This window comes from Ranitomeya variabilis, chromosome 2 (genome assembly GCF_051348905.1).
Source record: "Ranitomeya variabilis isolate aRanVar5 chromosome 2, aRanVar5.hap1, whole genome shotgun sequence".
NCBI lineage: Eukaryota > Metazoa > Chordata > Amphibia > Anura > Dendrobatidae > Ranitomeya > Ranitomeya variabilis.
Genome location: NC_135233.1, coordinates 482,744,544 through 482,771,500, shown reverse-complemented (window position 1 = coordinate 482,771,500; position 26,957 = coordinate 482,744,544). Strand labels below are relative to the sequence as shown.

Genomic DNA, 26,957 nt, shown 5'->3' with positions numbered 1-26,957 from the left:
CATTGACTTGTATTGGTATCGGGTATCGGTATCGGATTGGATCCGATACTTTGCCGGTATCGGCCGATACTTTCCGATACCGATACTTTCAAGTATCGGACGGTATCGCTCAACACTAGTCATGGATCAGAGGATAGAACCTGGGAGCCAATTGAGCAAATTTGTGCCCCTCAGCTCATTGCAGCTTTCGAGCATGACGAACGTCGCTGGAAGGGAGGCCTAGCAGTGGAGGTGATGTTAGGCGCCAGGATTCTCCCACTGCACAGGGTAGATCCCAAGCCTTGTCTGCCTCTGCGGTCTCCAATTCTGCTTCAGCTGCAGTGGGAGCTGCTTAGCAAAGACGTCAGTCTCAGCATCTTGCTCAGACTCGTGCTGTTCGCTTGGTTACTGCAGGCTCTCCAGCCAAAGCTATAGTAATTAGCAATAGGCAGCCGTGAGCAAGCATTCCAGAGGCTAAGTCCAGAAATCACCCTACTGAGCATGCTCGAGAGGTGGTGACCTCTCATTGGTGGTCGGTTGTCAGCTGGTCGGGTGACAGTTCTGGATTGGTCTACAAACAAGGTCCTGTCTGACTGGACTTGAATAGGAAAGTATAAAAGGTTTCCTAGAATGCGCGCCGGCATGCTAAGATCATTTGTTATGTTATGTGTGTGAGTGGACATGCTACCACTCTATGTGCACATGTGCCACTTCTAGCATGGCGATTGAGTGTCTAGGCAGGCAGTGTAGGGTGGGAACTCCCACTTGACTTAGCATCTGACTCGTCGTGTGTGCGGTTAGTACAGCTGAGTTTTAGAGCAAGCCCAATCACCAGCCTAGACATCTCAGGGGGTTACTATAGGGCCCCCAACTAGCGTCATTGTTGTTCTGCTCCTGTGTTGCCTAACAGTGTATAGCTCTAAGTGCTGCCTTGTACCGCACTGTGGAGTAACTGAGCTAGTTACTTTGCGCTCCATTCACATTGAGTGATGTTTAACTCAGTGTGTTTAAGGTGCTTGCTCGCAATCTCGCTCTGCCATTGTTCACTAGCTGCTTTTACCATCTCTGCATGGTGGGCCCCGGGTTGCGATCTCACTTAATCATAATTTATATTTAGTGTAATTCGCCAACCCTGTTACATTTATTATTAATTCTGCTGGAAATATTGGTTGGAAAACTACAAAACCTTTTCAATAAGGAAAAATGTTGCATAAATTCACTGCATACGATAAGAAAAATATAGGCAAGGAAATCCAGGTAACTGGTGCTCCCAAAGGCTAAAAATAGATCATTCATCAGAATTCACAAAAAAATGTGTTAGAAGCACAATGCATTTCGGCTGTACCTCAGCTTGGTCTAACCTGGCAGGAAGTTGTGTTTTTCATGCACACTCATTTTGATTTCCCAGATGTTCTTCCATCTCAAGTCTGCCAAGTGTGTCTGCTGGGTACCACAGAAGTGGTGCAGGGCACCTCCAAATTTTTATTCTGCATACTTCTTTACTGCTTACAAGAATTAGTGGCAATGTTGTGGAAATCATATCTGGCTTCACTGCTCTCATACTGCACCACCAAATACCTGAGGAAGGCTGGGTACATCCGAAACACGTGTTTTCAATACATCTTTCTGGTGAACGATCCATTTTTTTCTTTTGGAGAGCAAGTTGCCTGAATTTCTCAGTCTGATTATGCTTTGTTGGAACTCTCCTTGGGAGACTTTACCACAGCAACCAAGTCAGCTGCACCCTTCCGCAGTTGTTCACAAGGTTTATGGAGCTGTGCCTACCTGCACAACCTCAGCCGGAGAGAGATATTTCTTTTATCCCCTTAATGTACAGGGGCATTTCAGTTTTTGCGTTTTCGTTTTTCGCTCCCCTCCTTCCCAGAGCCATAACTTTTTTAATTTTTGTGTCAATTTGGCCATGTGAGGGCTTGTTCATTGCAGGACAAGTTGTACTTTTGAACGACACCATTGGCTTTAACATATCATGTACTGAAAACAGGAAAAAAATTCCAAGTGTGGGGGAAAAAAGTGCAATGCCACAGTTGTTTTTTTTTTTTTTTTTTACCATGTTCACTAAATGTGAAATACTTTGTAATAAAACACATAAGAAAAATCTGTTCCTTTCTCCAATTGTGAGCCACTTCTTCCCCTCACACCATTCCTCCTGAACTTATCATCCACGCTGGAAAAAAATTAAAATCTATCTAGGAGCAGGGAAAACTTTATACAACAGTACTGAGCTGTATGACTGTGAGTCCAGCTTTAGGCTATGTGCACACGATGCAGATTTGCTGCAGTACAATGTTATTCAATGGGATAAAAAAAAAGCTGTGCAGGTGGTGCGGAAAAATCAGTGCGGAATTGCTGCAGATTTCAAAGAAGTGCATGTCACTTCTTTTGTGTGGATCTGCAGCGTTTCTGCACCTCTCCATGATAAAAATCCGCAGGGGCAAAAACCGCAGAAAATCCACACAAAATCCGCATCAATTCCGCATAAAAACCCACACAAAATCCGCATAAAAGCCGCGGGAAATCGGCAGCTGCAGATTCTGCCAGGAGATGCGGATTTTGTGCAGAAAATTCTGCACCTCTTTTCCTACGTGTGCACACAGCCTTAGTGTTATCTTATTCAGTTGTTTCAAGCTGCAACTCAATTTTCCTTTTCATTCCTGTCTCATATGTGCTAATCGCTCCTCTTTCCCTCTCACCTTTCCCTATATTATAAAAGGCTGTGTGTAACCTCACTGTGTGACAGCCCGTCTAAAGGTACCGTCACACTGAGCAACTTTCCAACGAGAACGACAGCGATCCATGATATTGCAGCGTCCTGGATAGCGATCTCGTTGTGTTTGACACGCAGCAGCGATCTGGATCCCGCTGTGATATCGCTGGTCGGAGCTAGAAGTCCAGAACTTTATTTCGTCGCTGGATCACCCGCTGTCATCGCTGGATCAGTGTGTGTGACACCGATCCAGCGATGTGTTCGCTTGTAACCAGGGTAAACATCGGGTTACTAAGCGCAGGGCCGCGCTTAGTAACCCGATGTTTACCCTAGTTACCATTGTAAATGTAAAAAAACCCAAACCACTACATACTTACATTCCGATGTCTGTCACGTCCCCCGCCGTCAGCTTCCCGCACTGACTGTGAGCGCCGGCCATAAAGTAAAAGCAGAGCACAGCGGTGACATCACCGCTGTGCTGTGCTTTACGGCCGGCACTGACACAGTCAGTGTGGGAAGCTGACGGCGAGGGACGTGACAGACATCGGAATGTAAGTATGTAGTGTTTTTTTTTTTTACATTTACAATGGTAACCAGGGTAAACATCGGGTTACTAAGCGCGGCCCTGCGCTTAGTAACCCGATGTTTACCCTGGTTACCCGGGGACTTCGGCATCGTTGGTCGCTGGAGAGCTGTCTGTGTGACAGCTCTCCAGCGACCACACAACGACTTACCAACGATCACGGCCAGGTCGTATCGCTGGTCGTGATCATTGGTAAATCGTTTAGTGTAACGGTACCTTTACTTTGACAATGGATTTTAGCTGTTTTTTTTATTTTAATTTTTTTTTAGAGAGGATGATGCATTCAAGAGACAGGGGAGGAAAATATGTGGCTCATAAGTAGTGGAAGAAGTAGATTTATTTGATAAAATAAATTCCAAAGTTTCTTCCATTCACTTGTATTATTGATCTATTTATTTATGTAAGGTTTGTTGAACTATTTATCTTGGTAACCTGAAAAAACAAGATGCAGAAAACTAGAAGGTTTATTGTTTTTTTATTAACAAAAAAAAACTATAGCTATTGGTCTCCATCCACTAGCCCAAATAAATCTGAAAACCAGAGATAGTGCCTGTGGAATGGAAAAGTTATTAAAAAATAGGATGCAAGTCATATAATGTCCAAAAGTAGTGTCATTCTTCATCTAAACACACACATGGCTACTTATTCTGAAAAATCACCTAAACAGCAGGTACACTATAAGTTATGCTTATTATTAGCTTTAAATACTGTTTAGCATGTTCTCACTTTCTCTTAATAGCACCTGCACAAATGGAACTTTGCAATGTATTGACCAGGGCAAACAAGGTAATCTAAATTATTTATATTAATCAAACTGTTAAAAAAATAATTAACGGTGATAGTTAAAAAAAAGTTCTTATTCTCCTTCCTTTGTTTCAGTGTCATATTTCATGTGTTTTAAACTGGGCAAGAGTTGAATCAGTGTCAATCATTTCAGACATAAAGAAAATATGGCCTTGCATGAAATATATGTAAGGTGGCTAGGGTGGTAGTCGCGGCAAAGGTCTGTTCTGTTCCCACACGCTGGCACCCCCCCAGATGAAATATAATGTCTCTCTTGTGTGTACAGTGTGTGCAGCAAAACACTCACAGTCACTGCCAGGTTCTTCTCAGGTCCTGTCACTCCCGCTTCACAAAGCATTCTGAAGTCACAAGTCTTTTCAAACAACAGAACTTTACTGGGCAGCAACACCTTCATCACATAGGCAGCACAAGGCAAACACAGAGGCATTTTCATATCTTTCCCTGCCATCCTGACAGGCTCTATCTCCTCCCTCAGCTTCCCTTTTTCTGGCAAGCTCAGCTATACTCTTGAACAATCCATGTCCCAGCTATATCCTCAGACAATCCATGTCACATCTGTATCTTCGTACAATCCGTGTCCCACCTGTGCCTTTCCTGTCACCAGCTCCTTTCAGCCCCTCGCCCAGCTCCAATGAGAAGAGGTGCTGGGAACACTATCTCAGCTGCTTCCGCCCCGGTCTTGGACCCTGGATCCTGCTTGGACATGATCCTGTCAAGCTGGTGCCTGTCAGCACTGTTCTTCTCCTGGGGCCCCTTACTACAGCAACAGCTATATCCCCATGACTTGTGACACTCTTTGTTAGGTGTCAGGATTCTCCCACTGCACGGAATAGATCCCAAGCCTTAACTGCTTCTGTGGTCTCCCATTCAGGTTTGGCCGCTGCGAGTGCTGCTGAGCATAGACGTCGGTTCCAGCATCTTGCTCAGGCTTGTGGTGTTCGTTTTGTTACTGCTTGCTCTCCAGCCTTGTCTATGATAACCATTGATAGGCAGCGGTGACCTGACACTCTGGAGTCTAAGTCCAGAAATCAACTTACTGATCATGTCCGTGATGTGGCATCTTCTTCTTGGTGGTCGGATGTCTCCAGCTCTGGTGATGTGCCAGCTCTGGATTGGTCCGTGGACGATATCTCAGCAGACTGGGCATGAGTGTTTGGGGTGAAGCCTTTTATTTTACATAAAAGACTCCCAATGGCACCTGAGAGCGCTCTACAGTATCATTTATGTGTGGCTATGCGAGTGGAGACTCTACCACTCTGTCTGCATGTGTTTTGTGTCTGTCTAGCTTTGGGACTATATACGTTGGCAGGCAGCTAGCATCAGTGGGGGCAATTAGCCACTTGGCTCAGCATCTGTTACCTACATGTGTGTGGTTAGCACAGTAGAGTTTCAGAGCAAGCTCAACCCTCTAATAAGGGTATTATGTCCAGCATCTGTTTTGTTTCTGTGTGCGATTGACACAGCTCAGTTGCGGAGCAAGCGTTTTCCTCGTGTTTTCCCTGTGACGTTTAGCAGGACATAGCACTCAGTATACATTGGTTCAGTACCCCTCTGTGGAGTTATGGAGTTTGGTGCTTAGTGTTCCGGTTACATTATGTGGCGTTAACACAGCGTGTCCAGGCAATCGCTCACTGTTTGTTCCGTCATTGCCCACTAGCAGCAGTTTATCTTCTCTGCACGGTGGACCCTGGGTTGCAATTGCATTTTATTACTTATTTTTATTTAGTGAAATCTGCCAACTCTAACACTCTGTTTCACTACTGCTCATACGACCTGCCCTTGGGCAGGCAGCCTTGGCTTCTGCCTCTGTTCAGGAAATATCCTGACTATACTTCCTTGCTCTGTGCTGTCCCTTCCATTTACTTAACGCATGTGCTGCCTATCTCTTACTCTTCTCTATGCTGCTCTCCATCACAAATGTGCCCCCCTCTATTTTTCCCCACTATTGTCCTATACTATCCTATGTCCTATTCTAGCCCTAATCCTATGAACAGTACACATTAAATACATCTGCATTACAGTATATAAACATTACATCACATTTTACATCAATAACAATGAGGTGCCGCATGTAACAGTGTGAACAGTGCCCAGGAGAAAGGAGGCATGTGAGGGTCCCCGCCACCTCCTTACATATATAATAGGGTTCCCTGGCCCTAAATTATACTTCCATACAGTATTTTATGGGAGGTACCAAAATGAAGTTACTGGTGGTATGCAAATTTAGCGCTTCTCCAGAAGGAGTAAATGTATCTCATCCTAGCCCATCCATGCAACTATCTGTACTGCCATGGCCAAAAGTTTTGAGATTGACACAAATTTTATTTTTCATAAACTTTGATGCTTCAATGATAACATGCACAGAAATTGACACAAATGAGTTTGAATGGCTACTAAATGTAACATCCTCACCTGTGACCTGTAACAAATGCAAGGAAAATTGTTCGGGATGCAAAGAAAAAACAAAGAAAAACCCACAAATGACATCAGCTGAAATACAGGACTCTATGAAAACTAGCGTTGTGGCTGTTTCAAGATGCACAATAAGGAGGCACTTGAAGAAAAATGGGCTGCATGGTTAAGTTGCCAGAAGAAAGCCACTATAGCGCACAACTTTTGAGCACAACTGTAGTTATAACTTTTGCCTTGTGACAGAGTACTTTACGTTAAATTTCATAATAATACTATCATTTAGTGTCCAACTAATGTCATACCACTGTCGTATGGCAATATTTTACCCTCCGGTAGTGCTAGTGGTCTAGCATAGCCTGTAAAGCTAAATGCATAACATGGACAAGTTTAAAAATAAATAGTTAAAAGTCAACGTATCAAAATTCTATGGTTTGCTATCTGTCGACATACATTATATTCTCCATCGCAACTTATCCTTGATATTGCTGTATATTAATCAACAATCATTGAATATAATTGTAATTTTCAGAGTGTCCTCATCCCATGGTTTACTTTGACTGTGACAAAGCTGGAGAGACAGCAAAAGGAATTGAGTGTGCTCGGACCTGTGACTCATCCATTGCACAGTGTGTGAGTATAGATGTTTTCTTTTGATTAGATAACTAATGGTTACAGTTAATACATTTTTTAGTGCTTATTCCTTCAAGTATCCAAGTTTATACAGATATGCCGAGATGATTTGAAGGGTTGTGTGAGGTACAGCCTACCAGGCTCAAGTTGTATCCTGTTAATGAGAAAGGACCATACTAGTAAGATTAAAATACCAGGTCCCTGCATGACACAGACAAACCCAATGGTACTTGAAGTAGGGCGCAAAGATGCAAAATTCTCAAACATATCCGCTCACACCCCTATCAGCCACAGATTTTCGTAACATTCAAGCAGAATTCATTTCCACTCTAATGTATTTGCTCAATATATAAATTTCCCCAAATAGTTTTGTTCCTTTTTGCAGTAAAAAAGAAATGACACATAGCGGGTGCAACGCAATAGGAGTTGGGTATGATTGCACTGTAGATCACTGGTTAGATAATTCTTGAAGTGCAGCTAGCACCAACTCAAGGGGTATCATACCTTTTTTTAACAAAACAGCACCAAAGTAAAAGTACAGAAACTCAATTCAACCATCCTCCATGTCTCTATAAGTTTGATAAAGCCAATAGGGGTGCCTGAAATGAGTTCCTGTCTTTTTACTTAGTTTTTATTATATTAAAGAGGTTGTACTCTACTTTTACTTTCATGACTTATCCTTAGGATGGGTCATCAATGTCTGATCTGCCGAGGTCCGACACTGGGCATTCTCACCAATCAGCAGTTATTGGTGGCGCTCACTTGCTGAGCTGCTCTGTCTACTGGTAGTGGCCGGCCGGGGCTTAGTACTGCAGATCTGCTTCCTATTCAAATGAATAGGAAGTGGATGTACAGTGCCCTGCAGAAACCACTACAAGTAGACAGAGCAGGTCGGCAAGTGAGTACTTCCGGCTTTTGGCAGCCGAGGCCAACACCGATAACAATTGATCGTCGGGAGTGCAGGCTGTCGGACCCAGCCAATCAGACATTGACAACCTATTGTAAAGATAGGCCATCTTCCACCTCTTTACATCTCTACAGTGCAATCACACCTGAGCCCTGTCGCTTTACAGTCAATGACAATGTAAATATAAGAAAAAGGTATGACTGAAACATAGGTTAGGAGAAGAAGAAAGCACAAAAATTAAAACTTGCTTCCTCAGAAAAGCAATAAAAAATACTGTTAAAGCATCACTCCAGCGCTTTTTTTTATTGCAGTGCTGGAGTGGTGCTTTAAGTCTACATGCCCTATCTTACAGTTACTTTCCAGAGTCTTCATCTGATATCATCACCACTCCCAATGGTCTCAAGCAGATTGTGACTAGAGATGAGTGAACATTTCAATGTTCGGTTTGGCTCACGATTGCCAAATTTGCAATATTCGCCTATTTAATCATCGATTAAATCACCGAATATAGCGGAACATACACAGCACAAAACCTGGTGTTTCCAAAGCTGTGTGACAGAGTGGGAAACACCAGCGTAGCACTTCTGATCAGCGGTGAAATCATCCCTGCCGGTCAGAGAGCCGCAGTTCCCATGCTGTCAGAAGACAGCGTGAGCGCTCAGCTGTGATTGGAGGTATAAAGTTTACATCCAGTCACTGGTGTCAGCTGATGGGACTACAGCTCCCATCAGCTGACACTTGCTGTTGCTAATAACAGTGAGAGCAGGAGCGGCGGATGGTAGTATTCATCAGCGGCTACTACACTTTAAATAAATGATTAAATAAAAAAACAGCATGGGTTTCCCTGTATTTTTGATAATCAACCAGGCAAAGCTCACAGCTGGGGGCTGCAATCCTCATCTGTCATCTTCAGCAAGGTTTTTTTAATCAAGAATAGAGGGGTCCCCATGCCGTATTTTTAATTATTTATATAAATAACTTAAAAAAATGGCATGAAGTCCCCCCATTTTTGACAACCAGCCTTGCTAAAGCAGACAACTGGGGGCTGGTAATCTATAAGACACCTCTCCATTACTAATCCTATAGCTATATGGTAAATAAAGACAGAATAAAGATAAACTTGACACACACAAAACGTAGATGCGGTGAGATTTAATGAGGTAAAGAGTACATACAGTAGACGTTTCGGTCAGTTTTGACCTTCATCAATGTACAGGATAAACACAATAAATTATAAATAAGGTATATACAAGATATTGGTCACATGACAAGCTTTGAACAGCATTTTGCCGCCGTATCGGTTTAACGGTACATAATGATAAATATACAGAAGCCGTCTCTGGTCACAATCATTATAGGGCAATCGTAGTGGAAAAGCCATCAACATAGTAGTATGGGTTACAGTAGTAGGTAGGGTTGAGCGACTTTTCATTTTTTGAGATCGAGTCGGGTTTCACGAAACCCGACTTTCTCAAAAGTCGGGTCGAGTGAAATCGGCCGATCTTATTGAAAAGTCGGGGTCGGGGATCGGCCAAAACACGAAACCCAATGCAATTCAATGGGGAAGCATACTTTTTTAATATTTGCTTCAGCGCGATAATGTTGAAAAGCCGGTAATTCAATTGCCGGCTTTTCATTTCTCCTGCCTAAACCCGACATGATATGAGACATGGTTTACATACAGTAAACCATGTCATATCCCCCTTTTTTTTGCATATTCCACACTACTAATGTTAGTAGTGTGTATGTGCAAAATTTCAGCACTGTAGCTATTAAATTTAAGGGTTAAATCGCGGAAAAAATTGGCGTGGGCTCCCGCGCAATTTTCTCCGCCAGAGTGGTAAAGCCAGTGACTGAGGGCAGATATTAATAGCCAGGAGAGGGTCCACGGTTATTGGCCCCCCCGTGGCTAAAAACATCTGCCCCCAGCCACCCCAGAAAAGGCACATCTGGAAGATGCGCCTATTCTGGCACTTGGCCACTCTCTTCCCACTCCCGTGTAGCGGTGGGATATGGGGTAATGAAGGGTTAATGCCACCTTGCTATTGTAAGGTGACATTAAGCCAGGTTAATACTGGAGAGGCGTCAATTCTGACACCTATCCATTATGAATCCAATTGTATGAAAGGGTTAAAAAACACACACACACATGATTAAAAAGTATTTTAATGAAATAAACACACAGGTTGTTTTAATATTTTATTGCTCTCTCAATCCACCTGAAGACCCTCGCTTGGAAAAATAATAAACCAACAATATACATACCCTCTGATGAACTGTCACGTCCCAGGAGGTAAATCCATCTGAAGGGGTTAAAATAGTTTACAGGCAGGAGCTCTGCTATAATGCAGCTGTGCTCGTGCCTGTAAACCCCGGGGAATGAAGGAAATGTAGGTCAATGACCTTAATGTCACCTTACAATAGCAAGGTGGCATTATCCCTTCATTACGCCATATCCCACCGCTACACGGGAGTGGGAAGAGAGTGGCCAAGTGCCAGAATAGGCGCATCTTCCAGATGTGCCTTTTCTGGGGTGGCTGGGGGCAGATGTTTGTAGCCAGGGGGGGCCAATAACCATGGACCCTCTTCTGGCTATTAATATCTGCCCTCAGTCACTGGCTTTACCACTCTGGTGGAGAAAATTGCGCGGGAGCCCACGCCAATTTTTTCCGCGATTTAACTCTTAAATTTAATAGCTACAGCGCCGAAATTTTGCACATACACACTACTAACATTAGTAGTGTGGAATATGCAAAAAAAAGAAGGATATGACATGGTTTACTGTATGTAAACCATGTCTCATATCATGTCGGGTTTAGGCAGGAGAAATGAAAAGCCGGCAATTGAATTACCGGCTTTTCAACATTATCGCGCTGAAGAAAATATAAATATATATATATATATATATATATGTGTCTCTATGATATATATATATATATATATATATATACATATATATATATATATATATATATATATATATATATATATATATATATATATATATATATATATATAAAAAACGAAACACGACTTTGGATTACAGATCGTGTACCGCCGACCCGATCCCAGAGTGGGATCGGGTCGGGTTTCACGAAACCCGACTTTGCTAAAGGTCGGCGACTTTTGAAAAGTGCCGATCTGTTTCGCTCAACCCTAGTAGTAGGATACCAGTGATAATAACAAGATAGATTCAGACTGTGTAGACTATGAGATTTATAAAGGGAAAAAGAAAAAGAGAAAAACATAAAACGAACCTACCCTCATACAGCTATTTTTAAGTCTCAGGGTCATATATGAGAATTCCTAATAGGAATAAAATGAGGGCATTACTAGTACTAAACTATCCGTGCATAGTGCAGGTGGACAGTGGTAAAAATAATGAAGTACCTACACAATGTTAGTAGGTTGACTGGTAATGCCGCAGTGACACTAAGGGGTTAGAAGAAAATGAGCAGCTGTAAGGACTTGATCTCTGAACAGCGTGCAAAATTGGTCACATAGCAAATATGAGCAGTCTCACTTACCCAGGTCAGGAGACTTAAGGAGGTAGAATAGACGCAGTATCCACTGCTTGTCCAGTGCGCTGGGTCCGTGCTATGGCGGTGTGGTATATGAGCGCATGTCTCGGAAATCAGGAGACCGTGCAGCTGGAAAGGGCTAACCGAAAGTGACACGGAGGGGGGAGTAGTCAAGTGGATCTCGTTTGCGTGCCACTAGGTGAAGAAGTGGGTGTGGATGGAGGAATATTTGTGTTCCACCCCCGGGCAAGCACACAGAAACCTGGCAGCGAAATATACTTGCAGCAGGAGTGATTCCAATGGATATTATTCGAGTGATGAAGGAAGGTGGAAAGAGTGGTTGTGATCCTGGAGATAGTTGTAGATACAAGACCTTAATATAGACGATTCTGGAAGGAAAATGTATAAGAATTAGTCTTTTGGCACCCATGAGGAAATGCAATATAAGTGAAACCAAAATAAAATACACATACAAGATACAAAAAACTGGGAACAGTATGGCATAATATTATGGCAAATAATTCAAGGCAAAAAGGATTGGAAATCATATTCCCTGTTTAGGCCCCTTGGGGCCAGCGTCTAGAGTTTGTGAATCCAGTATGCCTCCCTTTTCTTTAACAGATTAATGCGATCACCTCCCCGCCGGGGTGGTGCAACTGAATCAATTACCTGTCAAGTTTATCTATCTAACTAGCATGGTTTGGGCACCTACTTGAGCACCACTAGCTAGTTGTGCCCACGTTATCTCTTCCTCCTCATCCAGAATAAAGTTCTTTATTAGAAATAAAACAAAACACAGTTTTCCATTTTATTTAAAAATAACAAACACAGTTATACTCACCTAATGCCTAATTCCACCTAAGCCCTCGTTCTCCTGTAATAAAACTAAAATAAAAAAACAACAATATACCATACCTGTCTGTTGTTCTGTCCCACACCGTAATCCATGTCTGGGGGATTAATAGTTTTCAACCTGGATGGTGCCAAGATGTGACTGTCCAGGCTTAGATTCTATCTATATAGGAGGGGGGAGGAAGGAGGAGCTGAGATAGGATATATTACACCATTGAATATTTTCATATATACTATTGATTTGTGAAATATAATTTACATTCCACCCAATATCAGCAAAGAAAAAAATAGAATAAAAAATAAAATGAATATCCAAAGGGGAATATTTTTTGGAGTCATTAAAAGATAATGTACTATAAAACCTCAAAATGTGCCTAGTAAGGGGAAGAGGGTGATGGCCCAATTCTAAAACTTCAATGAATAAGATTTGATTAAATTCTGTACCTATCCTTCAAGCAATTGTTATTGTTATTATTATTATTGTTATCATTATTATGATGTGTGAGGATGTATAATAGATACATTTATGTAATCTATTCCTACTATTGTTTTCTTATCTCTATTTTGCTGACCCCTGTGCCGTGACAGTACAGCCCACTGTGTGTATCTGGCTGCTTATGTCCAATTGACTTTGTACTAAGCACGAACAAAACTTGTATAAGGGAAGAGCAATGTCCTTGTTTTCACAATGGAACATATTACAACCCAGGAGATGTAGCCACAGTACAATGCAATCAATGGTATGTAAACTTTACTCAGCATATTAAATCGACTTACTAAAAAGGAACCACAGTTGGGTTTGATATCTATATTGTACACAATAATTTTATGTATAAATAGGAGTTTTCATAAATATATTCATATTCAATGTTTAATATGCAGCATAATGAACCCAGGAACTTCAAACAGAGACAAATGAATTATTTTTTTTTTAAATTAATTACTTTTTGAACTGATACCCTTATGTAAGGATGGGCATTCATGCCATGGACTTAAATGGAACCAGTCACCAGGTTTTCCCAATATAAAGTACAGCCACCACCATTAAAGACTCTTTAACGGCATAATAGAATGCTACAAAAAAGAACCCAATCCCCTCTCTAGATCCCAAAATAGACCTTTTAAAAAAAACCCAATATATTGCGATCCGGTCCTATGGCCAACTCTCTTCATCTGGCGCCTTCTCTCTTGTCACAAGCCCCTTCCATCTTCCCTGCTTTGCGTGGATGACATGTCCAACATCATCCACACAGTATCCCCCAATCATGTTCCTGTGCCAGTGCACTTTTTTTCCCTGCTAAGGGCAAAGCACAGTACTGTAATGCACTGGGAAAGGCTAGAGAACTCCGATGACCTGGAAGTAAAGCCGGCACATGTGAACTACAGTTACCTGCACTTCCCTCAGCAGGGCAGGGAGAAGTGTGCTTGTGCAGGAGTGCAAAGGAGACACTGTGTGGATGACATAGGACATGTTATTATTATTATTATTTATTTTTTTTTTATTGTTATAGCGCCATTTATTCCATGGCGCTTTACATGTGAGGAGGGGTATACATAATTAAAACAAGTACAATAATCTTAAACAATACAAGTCATAACTGGTACAGGAGGAGAGAGGACCCTGCCCACGAAGGCTCACAATCTACAAGGGATGGGTGAGAATACAGTAGGTGAGGATAGAGCTGGTCATGCAGCAGTTTGATTGATCGATGGTTACTGCACGTTGTAGGCTTGTCGGAAGAGGTAGGTCTTCAGGCTCTTTTTGAAGATTTCGATGGTAGGCGAGAGTCTGATGTGTTGTGGTAGAGGGTTCCAGAGTAGGGGTGATACGCGAGAGAAATCTTGTATACGATTGTGGGAAGAGGAGATAAGAGGGGAGTAGAAAAGGAGATCTTGTGAGGATCGGAGGTTGCATGTAGGTAAGTACCGGGAGACGAGGTCACAGATGTATGGAGGAGACAGGTTGTGGATGGCTTTGTACGTCATTGTACGTCATGTCATCCACATGAAGCAGGGAATGAGGATGGCGACTGAAGGAAAAGAAGAGGCGCTGAATCAAGACCCGAGGTGCCCATGGGACCGGACCGCCCCGTCTATGAGTATAGTAAAAGGTCTTTTTTTATCTGTGGAGGGGATCGTAGACTTTTTGATTAAATTAATCCTCTCCAAAAACTCTACAACATTACTAAATGAGAAAAGGAAAATAAATATTCCTTGGGTCTAGACCTCGGAGCTTAATAATTCACATTTGATGTGCACCAAATAACTTTGATTTCAATCAAATTTTCCAGAGGAGTTCAAGAAGACCTACTAAATCCAAATTTTGGCATATTCGATCATCCTTATCGATGGCTTTGACTTCTGCGTCATATTTATTTTATGACTTTCACCCTTTTGGCACTCGATTCAATTAACATATATTTTAACTAATGAAGTTAATACTTTCACATTAATATCAACTAACATTGTTACTGACTCCTAAATAAAACAAAATTGCCTTTTTTGACAGTGTATGTAGAAACAGAACATGGGTGTGCAATGGCAAATCTGAAAAGGGAATATGTACTGTGTATGGAGAAGGGCACTATATCACCTTTGACAATAAACGTTACACCACCAATGGAGATTGTGAACATATTTTGGTTCAGGTACAGTGTGAAATATGCAATGGAAAGAGACAATGACAAAATTAAAAGCCTTCTTGCAATTTATTTCACATAACTTATTACATTCTCAATTAGGATTACTGTGATATCGATCATTTATGGAATGGAACATTTAAAATCATCTCAGAAAATATCCCGTGTGGGACAACTGGAACTTCTTGCTCAAAGGCTATCACAGTCTGTCTAGGGGTAAAGTATTGTCAACTGTAAAAAATATTTTATGATTAATCAACGTGCATATAAAATATAACTTTGTTATTCCATCTTCATTATAAAGTTGTTTTATTTACTCTGTAAGATCATTGTGGTGTCTTAGGGTTAGTTCAGATGACCATATTTTTGATCCAAGTGCGATACATTGAGCCAATGTAATTCTATGAGACTGTGCAAATGCCCAATTTTTTCTCCGACAAAATCTGTCCATGAAAAAACAATCGCACCTTGCATGATTTCTATCTAATATTCAGATCGACCTCTGCCAAGCAAATTGAGTCGTCCATGGAAAAAGTGAGACCGCATTTGAATCACATCCGAGTGTGGTCTGATTTTCACGAGCTGACAGAATGGAGAATTTTTTTTTCCCATTTTCTCGTCATCTGAGAGAATCGGATCACACTGATCAAGCTCTAATCGGACCAATTTTCTCAGATGAGAGAAAATACAGTGGCGTGATCCTAGCCTTAGGCCACATGCACACTTTGAGTATTTGGTGAGTTTTTACCCCAGTATGTGTAAGCCAAAACCAGGAGTGGAACGGTCAGAGGAATAATAGAAACATTTGCACCACTTCTGCATTTTTCACCCACTCCTGGTTTTGGCTTACCAATACTGGAGTAAAAAACTCACCAGATACTGAATGTGTGCATGTGGCCTTAGGCAGAGAAAATAATTTTTAGTGCAACTAGTTGACGATGATGACAGCACCCAATTAATTTATCCTTTAAGACATAGGATAGGAACCATTATGAGGGCTGTCAGTATGGGTTCCACCTCCAGGAGCCAGAACAGAGAGTAGTTCAGTAAAAGCTACGCCAATTCTGGCAAAACCAGAACATCAATGCTTTAAAAGATTGTCTAAACACTAGACTTGGTTTTCCCAAGTACTGATCAACAAAGGATAGCAAATCCAAAACGATGTGATGGTCTGCTAATCACCAGGCCATCTGCTATTTAAAAAGCTCATACTTTACCACAATCTCTTTAAAATATTATAAAATTATCTGAAAAGTGTATTTAAAGGAACATTTAAAGAAGCAATTGCATCAAAGATTTTATATCTTAATATATTACAGTCATCATATTATATAGCATCTTGATGGGAGTGCTTATTGAATTAAAAACTTGGATATTTTCTTGGGAAGTCTATCCAATTGTGATCTTCAGACATGTCAATGACACAATATTTCAGAAGGATGATTATGAACTGTTACCTATGCAACGTTAAAATAATAGATTGTACAATCCCCTCCTGGAATTCAGTTCTTTTTTTTATGTAGTAATTGGTAACCTAATAAAACTCAAAGTTTTTATGCTTTATCGTACAATATTGTGGTTAGTTCTATGTATTTTGATAAGTAAATATGAATCTGCTTGTGTTATTCAGTCTCATAAGCTTATTCTCACGAGTGGAGGCTTAGAGGTTCTGGAAACATCCAGTGATGTTGAAATCCCTTACAAGACTCGTAATATGGGCTCATTTACGGTCATTGAGACCAACATTGGAGTTATTTTAGTATGGGACCGAAAGACAAGCATTTATATCCATCTAAGCACAAAATATAAGGTAAAATATAAAAATAATTTTACGCTTATCTCATGCCTTTGCATGTATTTTGGCTGGTCCTTGATAACCAAAAAAAAGTATCAATTTTGCTATGGCTTTATTTACTGCATAACTTTGTAGGAATTGTGTTTAACTTTGTAGGAATTATGTAGCCTCATGCTTTTGATACTTTTTTTTTCAATAGAAACAGGGCTTTATTTTGGTGATTAATATTAAAGGTGCTCTTTTCTGGGTGTTTTTTGTGTTTTTTTTCTTAAGCCTTACAAAAAAATATAACATGTGGAAGAAATGCAATTTTATTCAATTTCAAGAGTATCTTTTTTAAATAATTTTTTTTTGTTTTGTTTGTCTTTAAACATATTCCCATATTTATTCTCATTACATAAATACTAGAGTTAGCGCCATTCAATTTGGAAAACTCCATTGATCATTCACATCATTAATCTGTTGCAATAGGACTGGATCTATTAGAACCACCTGTTATCTGATAGCATCCATGCTGCAACAATGATGTTGGCTAGTCAAATGAAGAGCCATTATTGCCATCAGGTAAGAGGCGGTTCTCGTGGCTCCCGTCCAGTGGTCAAAGAATACTGTTATAACAATAATAATCTTTATTTATATAGCGCCAACATATTCCGCAGCACTTTACAGTTTAACAGTTTCAAACACAACAGTCATAAGTAACAACGTTAACAATACAATAATTAAAGCGAAATAAGACGACCCTGCTCGTGAGAGCTTACAATCTACAATGAGGTGGGGGAGATACAAAGTACCGGTGTGTATTTACAATGATGTATTTACAATGATGGTCCAGCCATCTTCAGGGGGTGGGGGATAGATGGAAGTAGTGAATGGGCTACACATGCACACATAAACATAAAATGATTTTGAATAGTGAACGTGATAGGCCGCTCTGAACAAATATGTTTTGAGGGCGCACCTAAAACTATGCAAATTGTGGATGGTCCTAATATCTTGGGGTAGTGCATTCCATAGGATTGGGGCAGCACGGGAGAAGTCTTGAAGTCGGGATTGGGAGGTACGGATTAGTGCAGAGGTTAGTCGAAAGTCATTTGCAGAGCGCAGCTGTCAGTTAGGCCGATAGACCAAAATGAGGGAGGAGATGTAAGGCGGTGCCGCACTGTGGAGAGCTTTGTGAGTGAGAACAAGTACTTTGAATTGGATTCTATAATGAATGGGCAACCAGTGAAACGACTGGCGAAGAGCAGACACATCTGAATACCGATTAACTAGATGGACGACCCTGGCTGCTGCATTAAGGATAGACTGGAGAGGGGAAAGTCGAGTGAGGGGAAGGCTGATTAATAGAGCATTGCAGTAATCCAGGTGGGAGTGGATTAGGGTGACAGGGAGGGTCTTTGTTGTTTCCATGGTGAGAAAAGGGCACTGCCAGGGTGTTATTATGGTGCCACCCATGGAGAGGGAAATGTTAGATTTAGGGAGGATAGTAGATGGCGGGAGCAGAAGAAGTTCAGTTTTGGAGAGGTTGAGTTTCAGCTAGAGAGATTGCGGACAGACAGTCACTGGCATTCTGTAGTACAGCGGGGTAAGGTCAGCGGGGATAAAGTCATGTTATGTTCAATGGACCAGGTCCAGCAAATGAATTTACATCAACTTGTATGGGATCTAAGGGGTAACATTTCTCCTTATGGAAACTGACATGCCAAGCCAGGCATGTCAATGTGAGGAGGTTTTTAAGACATGCAATGCTCTTTTGAGAAATTAAATATGCCAATTGGATCTTCACAGAGGAAGGGGTCTTGGACTCTAGTGTCACCGATCAATCCTAAAAGTCACTATCGACCCTTTAATGAGCTTTGCCATTAAACTTGGGATAAAAGCCAAACTAGAGTCCCAATTTGCAGGCACTGTGTTTCTTAGTATTGTCCCTTGTCAGTACAAAGCATGACTTATCCTAATTCATATGGCAAGGCTCATTAAAGGGTTGATAGTGACTTTTAGGATTCCTTCATCCAATAGGTGGCACTAAAGTTTAAGTCCTCTTCCTCTTTGAAGAGGCAAATTGCACATTTAATTTCCCAAAAGAGCAGTGCAAGGCTTTTAATCCTCCTCACAGTGGCATATACTATTCTGCAGGGATCACTTTGCTATAGTCGTCATATATTCAGCACCAGTAGGATTACAATGAAAATATAATGCCTACTAGTCTGATTGCCGTATGTGGAGTCAGGAAGGAATTTTTTCCCCCAATGTGGAGCTTACTCCTTGCCACATGGGTTTTTTTTTGCCTTCCCCTGGATCAACATGTTAGGGCATGTTAGGTTAGGCTATGGGTTGAACTAGATGGACTTAAAGTCTTCCTTGAATCTTAATAACTATGTTACTATGTTACTATGTATTATAGATAACACAATTTACAATAGATGATGGTAGCAGCTCAGCTCTTCACCCTCCCTGCTAAGTGACCTCTGCACAGATCATAGAGCATGTCTAGAAAATTCTCCTAAATAAGTAATTAAACCTCCTGGCTTTTGTTGTTTCTGATGTCCATGTGCCTACTGTAAAGTATATATCTAAATATAACAGATGATAGAAGTGACCAAATCAATAGTTTGTTACATTCTGCAAAAAAGCACACTGGTGAGATTGGGAACTCAAAAAGGCCTAGAGATCAGAATCCTTTCCAAGATAAAGAAAAACTCCTTTACGACATTCACCCAAGTGAAGAATACTCTCCAGGATGTAGGTGATTCAATATGTAAGTCTACCATAAAGATAAGACTTAATGAGTGAAATTACAGGGGGTTCACCACAAGGTGCAATCTACTCAGCCTTAAAAATAGAAAAGTTAGATTAGACTTTGCCAAAAAATATCTAAAGAAGCCACCCAGTACCAGAAAAGCATTATTTGAACAGATGAAACTAAGAATGATTGGAAGAAGAAAGGCTTGGAACAGCTCATGATTCAAAGCGCGTGGCATCCTCTATAAAACATGGTGCAGGCACTGTGATGACATGGGCATGCATGTCTTCCACTGGTACTGGGTTACTCGTGTTTGTTGATGTGACTGAAGACAGAAGCAGCCAGATGAGTCCTGAAATATAGAAGGCTATAGTTTCTGCTCAGATTCAGCCAAATGCAACAAGGTTGATTGGATGGCACTTCACACTACAGATGGACAATGACCCAAAACATTCTGCGAAAGCAACCCAGGAGTTTCATGACTAGTGCAAAATAAAAAAGGGTCTTTTTAAAGTTTTTAACTGTTTTGCTACTTTTGCCGCATGCTGCACAAAATGGTTCAAAAATTGTATCAAAATCCTGGCTTACTTAAAAATACATTGAGAGGCCTGGAGAGGAGTTGTGCCAAATGTTGCAACTTTTTAAAAAGTCACAATTGATAATCACTCAGTGAAAACTATCTGGAATAACTAAACTTAGCATGAAAAGGAGAAAGGAAACAAAAATACTAGGTGAACACATATATAATAGACTTGAAAAAAGGTGCAATTGGAATAACAGATTGGATGCAAACTAAAAAAGGTGTAAAACTAGACAGAAAAGCAGACACAATGAGGAATAGGGACCTATATCTGTGGGTCTGTTAGATGGGGGTATATCTTCTCAAACCCCTAGGGCCCCAGTGCAAGGACAATATATGGATCGTTTGTAGTCCAAAAGCTCTTCATAATGCAAAATTCCACCTGCTGTTGAAGTTTTCCTTCTTACGTCTTTGGCCCCAGGTTGCACCAACTGTTTGCCTGCTCTTGTTGAACATGTAGTCCCATTCTGAATCTGTTCAGTAACTCTTTTGTCTTTTCAACTAGGGAAAAGTGTGTGGCCTATGTGGAAACTTTGATGGAAATGGTAACAATGACTTTACCACCAGGAGTCAATGTGTAGTTGTAGATGTGAAACAGTTTAGAGACAGTTGGAAGATATCTCCCGATTGCCCAGAAGTCTATATCTCCAAGGATCCTTGTGTTGTCAATCCATACAGGATACCCTGGGCACAGAGAATGTGCAACATAATTCTAAGCCATGTGTTTGCATCATGTCACAGTGAGGTAATATGCAATTTATTTACAACGCTTATTTATATACCGTAGTTCCATCATAATACGCAGTACTTTACAAACACCATCATCAATCAATGTCCCCATTGGGGCTCACAATCTAAATTCCATATCAGTATGTGTTTGGAAAGTGGGGGAAATGGAGAACCTGGAGGAAACCCATGCAAACACGGGAGAACATACAAACTCCTTGCAGATTTTGTCCTTGATAGGATTTGAATCCAGGACCCCAGTACTGCCCAAGTGCTAATATTATTTTATGTAACTATTTATTCTAACATTATTCTGATTATTTAACTCTTCTGCTGCAGATTGACCCTGAGGATTATTACGATGCTTGTGTCAGAGACACCTGTGCTTGTGATATGGGAGGTGACTGTGATTGCTACTGTACTGCAGTCTCAGCCTATGCTCAAGCTTGTAGTGAAGTCTGTGTGTGCATTGAGTGGAGATCGTCAACTGTCTGCCGTGAGTAGAGCTGTAAGAAAATGGGTTTGCCATCCTATAAATTAATATGTACTAAAAAAAACATTGATCCACTCTATAATTTAGTCATAAAAGGGATTAATCCTTGTACTACATACCTTATGTATCATGCACAAAAATCAGGGGATTTTTTTTTTACAATTTATGATTTATTTATACAGTTTACTCTTTGGGGTTTTTATGGCTTTTTTTGTTCTTGGAGACTTAAAGAAGAACTCCCATCAAAACTCGTATCCTCTTAATACTGTATATTGCAATCATTATATTATACAGTACTGTGCACTTACAATTGCTCATTTTGCTTTTCTACCTAGTAATTCTTCTCTTTTCCATTAGGTCTATGACATCACTTGATTAAAAACTGAAAAGCTAAATATTTCTAATCTCTATATAGAAACAGGGAGTAAAGTTTCCCTGTATGAGTCATAAATCACTGCAAAAATTCCTGGTGGAGGTTAGGAGCAGCTGGGTGAGGGGTTGAAGAGGGGAATGTTAAAGGCAAGGACAAGAGACTTGCTGTTTCTACATAGAGAAAAAAAAAGAATTAACTGTGTAGTGGGTCCTAAATTTCAATTGTAAGTGCACAGTGTCATATAATTTGATGATTGCAATATATTAAGAAGATAAAAACTTTGATGGGAGGAAGAGGAGGGCTTCTTTAACATTGCAACATTGCTCTGTATTGTTCCATAAGGTCGGGGTCACACTTGCAACTGCAACTCGCGAGAGTCTCTCGCCTCAATACTCATCACTGCCGCCAGCACTCCGGAACGGAGCGCTCAGCTGCATAGAAATACATGCAGCCTCACACTCTGGTCCCAATTGCCGGTGGCAGTTCCGGGTATTGAGGTGAGAGACTCGCGTGAGTTTCTCGCACTGCAGTTGCAAGTGTCACCCTGGCCTTAGACAAGGCCTCATTGGCTAGTGGACTTTTTAATTCACATCATTTTTTAAATAATTCTCCAGGTTGCAGGAACAATTAATTAAAGAGTCAAACAGCAGAGTATCATGACATCGGAAATTTGATAGGAAATGCACATCTGCAAGGGCTTTCATAACAACAAATATACAATTAACATTATGAACTACAAGTGCAACATACTAGTGCAACACTGTTAGAAGTACAGTACAAATTCTATATGTATTAAGTTTAAGTACCAGTATTAAGGATAGCTTTATCAAATTCTCTGCTGTCAGCAGTCCTAATGCTTGTTTCGCTTATATGGCTTAATAAGAGGCCATGGCTAGAATCATCCATAGGCCATCATAAAAAAGTGTGCTACCCCAATCATGTCATCAGAGCTTAGCCAACCACAGATCACTATGAGAACAGAGCTTATAATCTCATTAGAACAATGCCACTGAGCAATCTGAAATGTGATAAAAAATGTACAAGCATGATATAAAAAATTCACATAAAAAGTGAAAATACATGCAATCAATACAATTCAAAAAGAGGAAAGAAGTGTACAAAACATCAGATGCACTTCCTAAATTTGAAAACTATAAATCTTTATCAAGTAATAAATACAAAAACTTAGACAAGACAGATAAAAACATCTACAAATGCATTATTGAACCAGAAACTGTTTCCTAGGCTGAAAAACTGTCAGGAATTCAAACCATATGGTAGGCAAGACAAACAATAAAGCCATATAAATATAATTGATATCTAAAATGCTATAGATATGAATAGACACTACCTCTTAAGTGATGTCAGATAGTTTTCAATAAAGAAAAAAGGCAAATGGCACATGTACAGAAAATAATTTGAAATTAGCAGATTGATTCTCAGAGGATCAAGTTCAAGGTGAATTTCCTGAATTCACGCGAATTCTAACACTTTCATATTTGGAAAAAAAAAACCCTGCTTGCCACCATTTCTGACACCGTTAAAGCATCAAAGAGTAGGCAAGCATCATGTTGCACGGCTGCAAGTATGTTCCCATAATGCCCTGCAGCTATAATATCTGGCGAATCATAACTTGTACAGTTGTGGTCAGTACCTTGTGCCATCACAGATCAGTGATTCCTTGTGGAGCACAGTTTGTACTGCAGAGTCATTTTCAATGTCCAGTCACTGAGTAGTCCCTCTGTCCTGAAATGTGTAAGCTCCTATGGTCAGTGAGGTCCTCTCACTCTCCTTAAGAGTGTAAACTTTTATGGTCAGCATGATCCTCTCTCTCTTCTGTAGAGTGTAAGATCTTATGGTCAGTAGGGTCTTCTCTCTCTCTCCTACAGAATGTAAGCTTTTATGGTCAGTGGGGTCCTCTCTCTCCTGTAGAGTGTAAGCTCTTATGGTCAGCAGGGTCCTCTCTCTCTCCTGTAGAGTGTAAGCTCTTATGGTCAGCGGGGTCCTCTCTCTCCTGTAGAGTGTAAGCTCTTATGGTCAGTGAGGTCCTCTCTTTCTCCTGTGGAGTGTAAGCTCTTATGGTTAGCGCGGTCCACTCTCTCCTGTAGAGTGTAAGCTCTTACGGTCAGCGCGGTCCATTCTCTCCTGTAGAGTGTAAGATCTTATGGTCAGCAGGGTCCTCTCTCTCTCCTGTAGAGTTTAAGCTTTTATGGTCAGAGGGGTCCTCTCTCTCCTGCAGAGTGCAAGCTTTTATGGTCAGTGTGGTCCTCTCTCTCCTATAGAGTGTAAGCTCTTATGGTCAGTGGGGTCCTCTCTCTCCTGTAGAGTGTAAGCTCTTATGGTCAGTGGGGTCCTCTCTCTCCTGTAGAGTTTAAGCTCTTTTGGTCAGTGGGGTCCTCTCTCTCCTGCAGAGTGTAAGCTTTTATGGTCAGTGTGATCCTCTCTCTCCTGTAGAGTGTAAGTTCTTATGGTTAGTGGTGTCCGCTCCCTCCTGTAGAGCGTAAGCTTTTTTTTTCAAGCTATTATTTGCATGGGTCTATGGTTAATCATGTCGGTCATATGGGTTGCAACCCAATACCAAATCTTCACCTAGTAAACAGGTTCTGCTGTAATAATGCATTTGTAAATATTTTTGTCTTGCCTTTATTTCGTGTTTGTTAAAAAATAAAGATTTATATTGTTTTTATTTTGAGAAGTGCAGATTATCTTTTCTGCTTGTTTTTCCTATATTTTCACCCTTTCACAACCTTGAGATTTCCCATTTTTGCTTTTTCGTTTTTTGCTCCCCTTCTTCCCAGAGCCATAACTTTTTTATTTTCCCATCAATATAGCCATGTGAGGGCTTGTTTTTTTGTGGGACAAGTTGTACTTTTGAGCAACACCATTGATTTTACCATATAGTGTTCTGGAAAATGTGACACAAAATCCCAAAACAAGTGCAATTCCACAATTTTTTTCTTTTGCTGTGTTCACAAAAAGCTAACACTGACCTGTCATTATGATTCTCCAGGTCATTAAGAGTTCACAGATACCAAACATGTATAGGTTCCTCTGCACTGACATTTTTATTTATATCATTTTGGGGTAGATATTATGTTTTGATCGCCATTTATTGTATTTTATTGCAATGTTCCAGTGACCAAAAAAATGCAATTCTGTCATTTTGATTATTTTTCTTGTTACGTAGTTTAATAATCGTATTATTTCTTTTGATAGATAGAACATTTATGAATGCAGTGATAACAAATGTGTATTGAATTTTTAAATTTTGTAAAAAAAAATGTAAAAACATTTTTTTCTACTTTTTACTTGCTTTAAAAGTCTCCTTATGAGACTTGAAGCTGCGAACTTCGGGTTGCTTATGCTACACATAGACTTGCTATGTGTAGAAAAAAATCATTATCTGCTATGAACATCAGCCATGTGTTGGCATTCATAGCAGATTAGCAATGACAAGCACGGGGGTCTTCTGTAGACCCCCAGTTGTCATGCCAACCCATCAGCGATGATCATGTGACAAGGGCACAGATGGTCGTGGTGGTTTGCAATGCACTTCCGGAACGATCATGTTAAATGACACTGTCAGAGATAGACAGCGCAATATAACATGTTAACAGTTGTGGACGGATTGCAATTTTACCAGCAGCTGTTAGGGGCACATGACATTTGATCAAAACAGCTGTCATGTGCCAGATAAGATGTGGGCTACATTATTATTATTATTATTATTATTATTTATTTATTTATATGACCTATGATATACTTATATGTCAGAGGTCGTGAAGGTGTTAAATTGCACGTTTTATACATATTTTGGTTAGCTCTCTAATATACAGGTGCTTCCATCAGCACAGTGTTGGGGAGTTCATATAAAACAACTTATGGCCATAACATATGTTTTCTTTTTTTGCACATGCCAGCTCTTTTCTGCGATTTCTACAATAAAGAAAGTCAGTGCGACTGGCACTACAAGTCCTGTGGTGCTAATTGCATTAAAACCTGCAGGAATCCTGAAGGCACATGTTTGTCCAACCTGAAAGGTTTAGAAGGTAAGATCCTTTTTAGAGTTTTATCCAATCACTCCATCACTTTTTAAATTTGAATTCACGTTGTATGAAATACTGTTCATTGTCAATCCTGATGATAGCTTTGCACTGTCCTATCTTTTGTTTTATTATTTTCAGGGCTCTGTGTAATTTGTGACTTTGACATCTTAAAGGGAATCTGTCACCCCCCCCGGGACGCTTTTAAGTTATTACTATGGGCATACAGTTGATAGAATGGTTAAATTAGTCTTACCTGTATGCCTCATAGCTGCGGTATAGATGTTGAGACATGCATTTTTTAATGTTTTATGTTAATGATTTCTTCCATGCTTGGGGGCGTGCAGTGCCTGGAAGAAATCCCTGCCTCCTCTCTTCATTAAAATATCACTCCCCCTCCCATGCACATCACACTGACCTGTGACGTGCAGTTGCGGTGCTGTAATCCGCACATGCGCCGTGCATTTGTGTGGTTATGGGTGCATTATCCGCCCTTCTATGGGCCGTATCTTCATCGATCTTCTGCATATAGAGCTGCAGCTTTTTTTTGTGGCTGCTGAAAACATTGAATATATTTTGATTCATCAAGTATTAGGTGCTTTGAGGCCGTGTTTGTGTTATATCACACCCAAAAATCATTGAAACATTTTCTTGAGCTACATTTCTCAGCCATACACTATTCCGTAGTGTGCAGTACATTTCTGCGCTCTCTAAAACTTAGAAAAAGCTTTTAAAAATGTTGTAGGCTTCCATTTCTCAACCATACAGTGATACATGGTCTGATAACATTTCTGTGATCTCTAAAAATGAAAAAAAGCATTTAAAAATGTTTTAGGCTTCCATTTCTCAGGCATACAGTGTTATGAGGCCTGTGAACATTTCTGTGATCTCCAATACTAAGAAAAAACTTTTAAAAATTTGTAAGGTTCCATTTCTCAGCCATACAATGTTATGTGGTCTATGAACATTTCTTTGATCTGTATAACCGAGAAAAAGCTTTTAAAAATGTTGTAGGCTTCCATTTCTCAGTCATGTAGTGTTGCATTTTCTGTGAACATTTCTGTGATCTCTAAAAATGAGAAAAAGATTTTAAAATGTTGTAGTATTCCATTTTTCAGCCATGCAGTGGTATGAGGTCTTGTAACATTT

General features: G+C 40.4%; 1 protein-coding gene across 1 annotated transcript in view; it reads left to right on the top strand.

Annotated features, from left to right (window-relative positions):
- LOC143806868 (mucin-2-like) overlaps positions 1–26,957 on the top strand; it is a 373,557-nt gene that overhangs the window by 232,698 nt on the left and 113,902 nt on the right. The window contains exons 18-26 of the mRNA XM_077287848.1: positions 4,027–4,073; positions 7,033–7,133; positions 13,002–13,153; positions 14,923–15,061; positions 15,155–15,268; positions 16,683–16,862; positions 20,679–20,918; positions 21,239–21,395; positions 25,686–25,814. Of these exons, the coding sequence (XP_077143963.1) occupies positions 4,027–4,073; positions 7,033–7,133; positions 13,002–13,153; positions 14,923–15,061; positions 15,155–15,268; positions 16,683–16,862; positions 20,679–20,918; positions 21,239–21,395; positions 25,686–25,814 (1,259 nt within the window). The remainder of the gene's footprint in view (positions 1–4,026; positions 4,074–7,032; positions 7,134–13,001; positions 13,154–14,922; positions 15,062–15,154; positions 15,269–16,682; positions 16,863–20,678; positions 20,919–21,238; positions 21,396–25,685; positions 25,815–26,957) is intronic.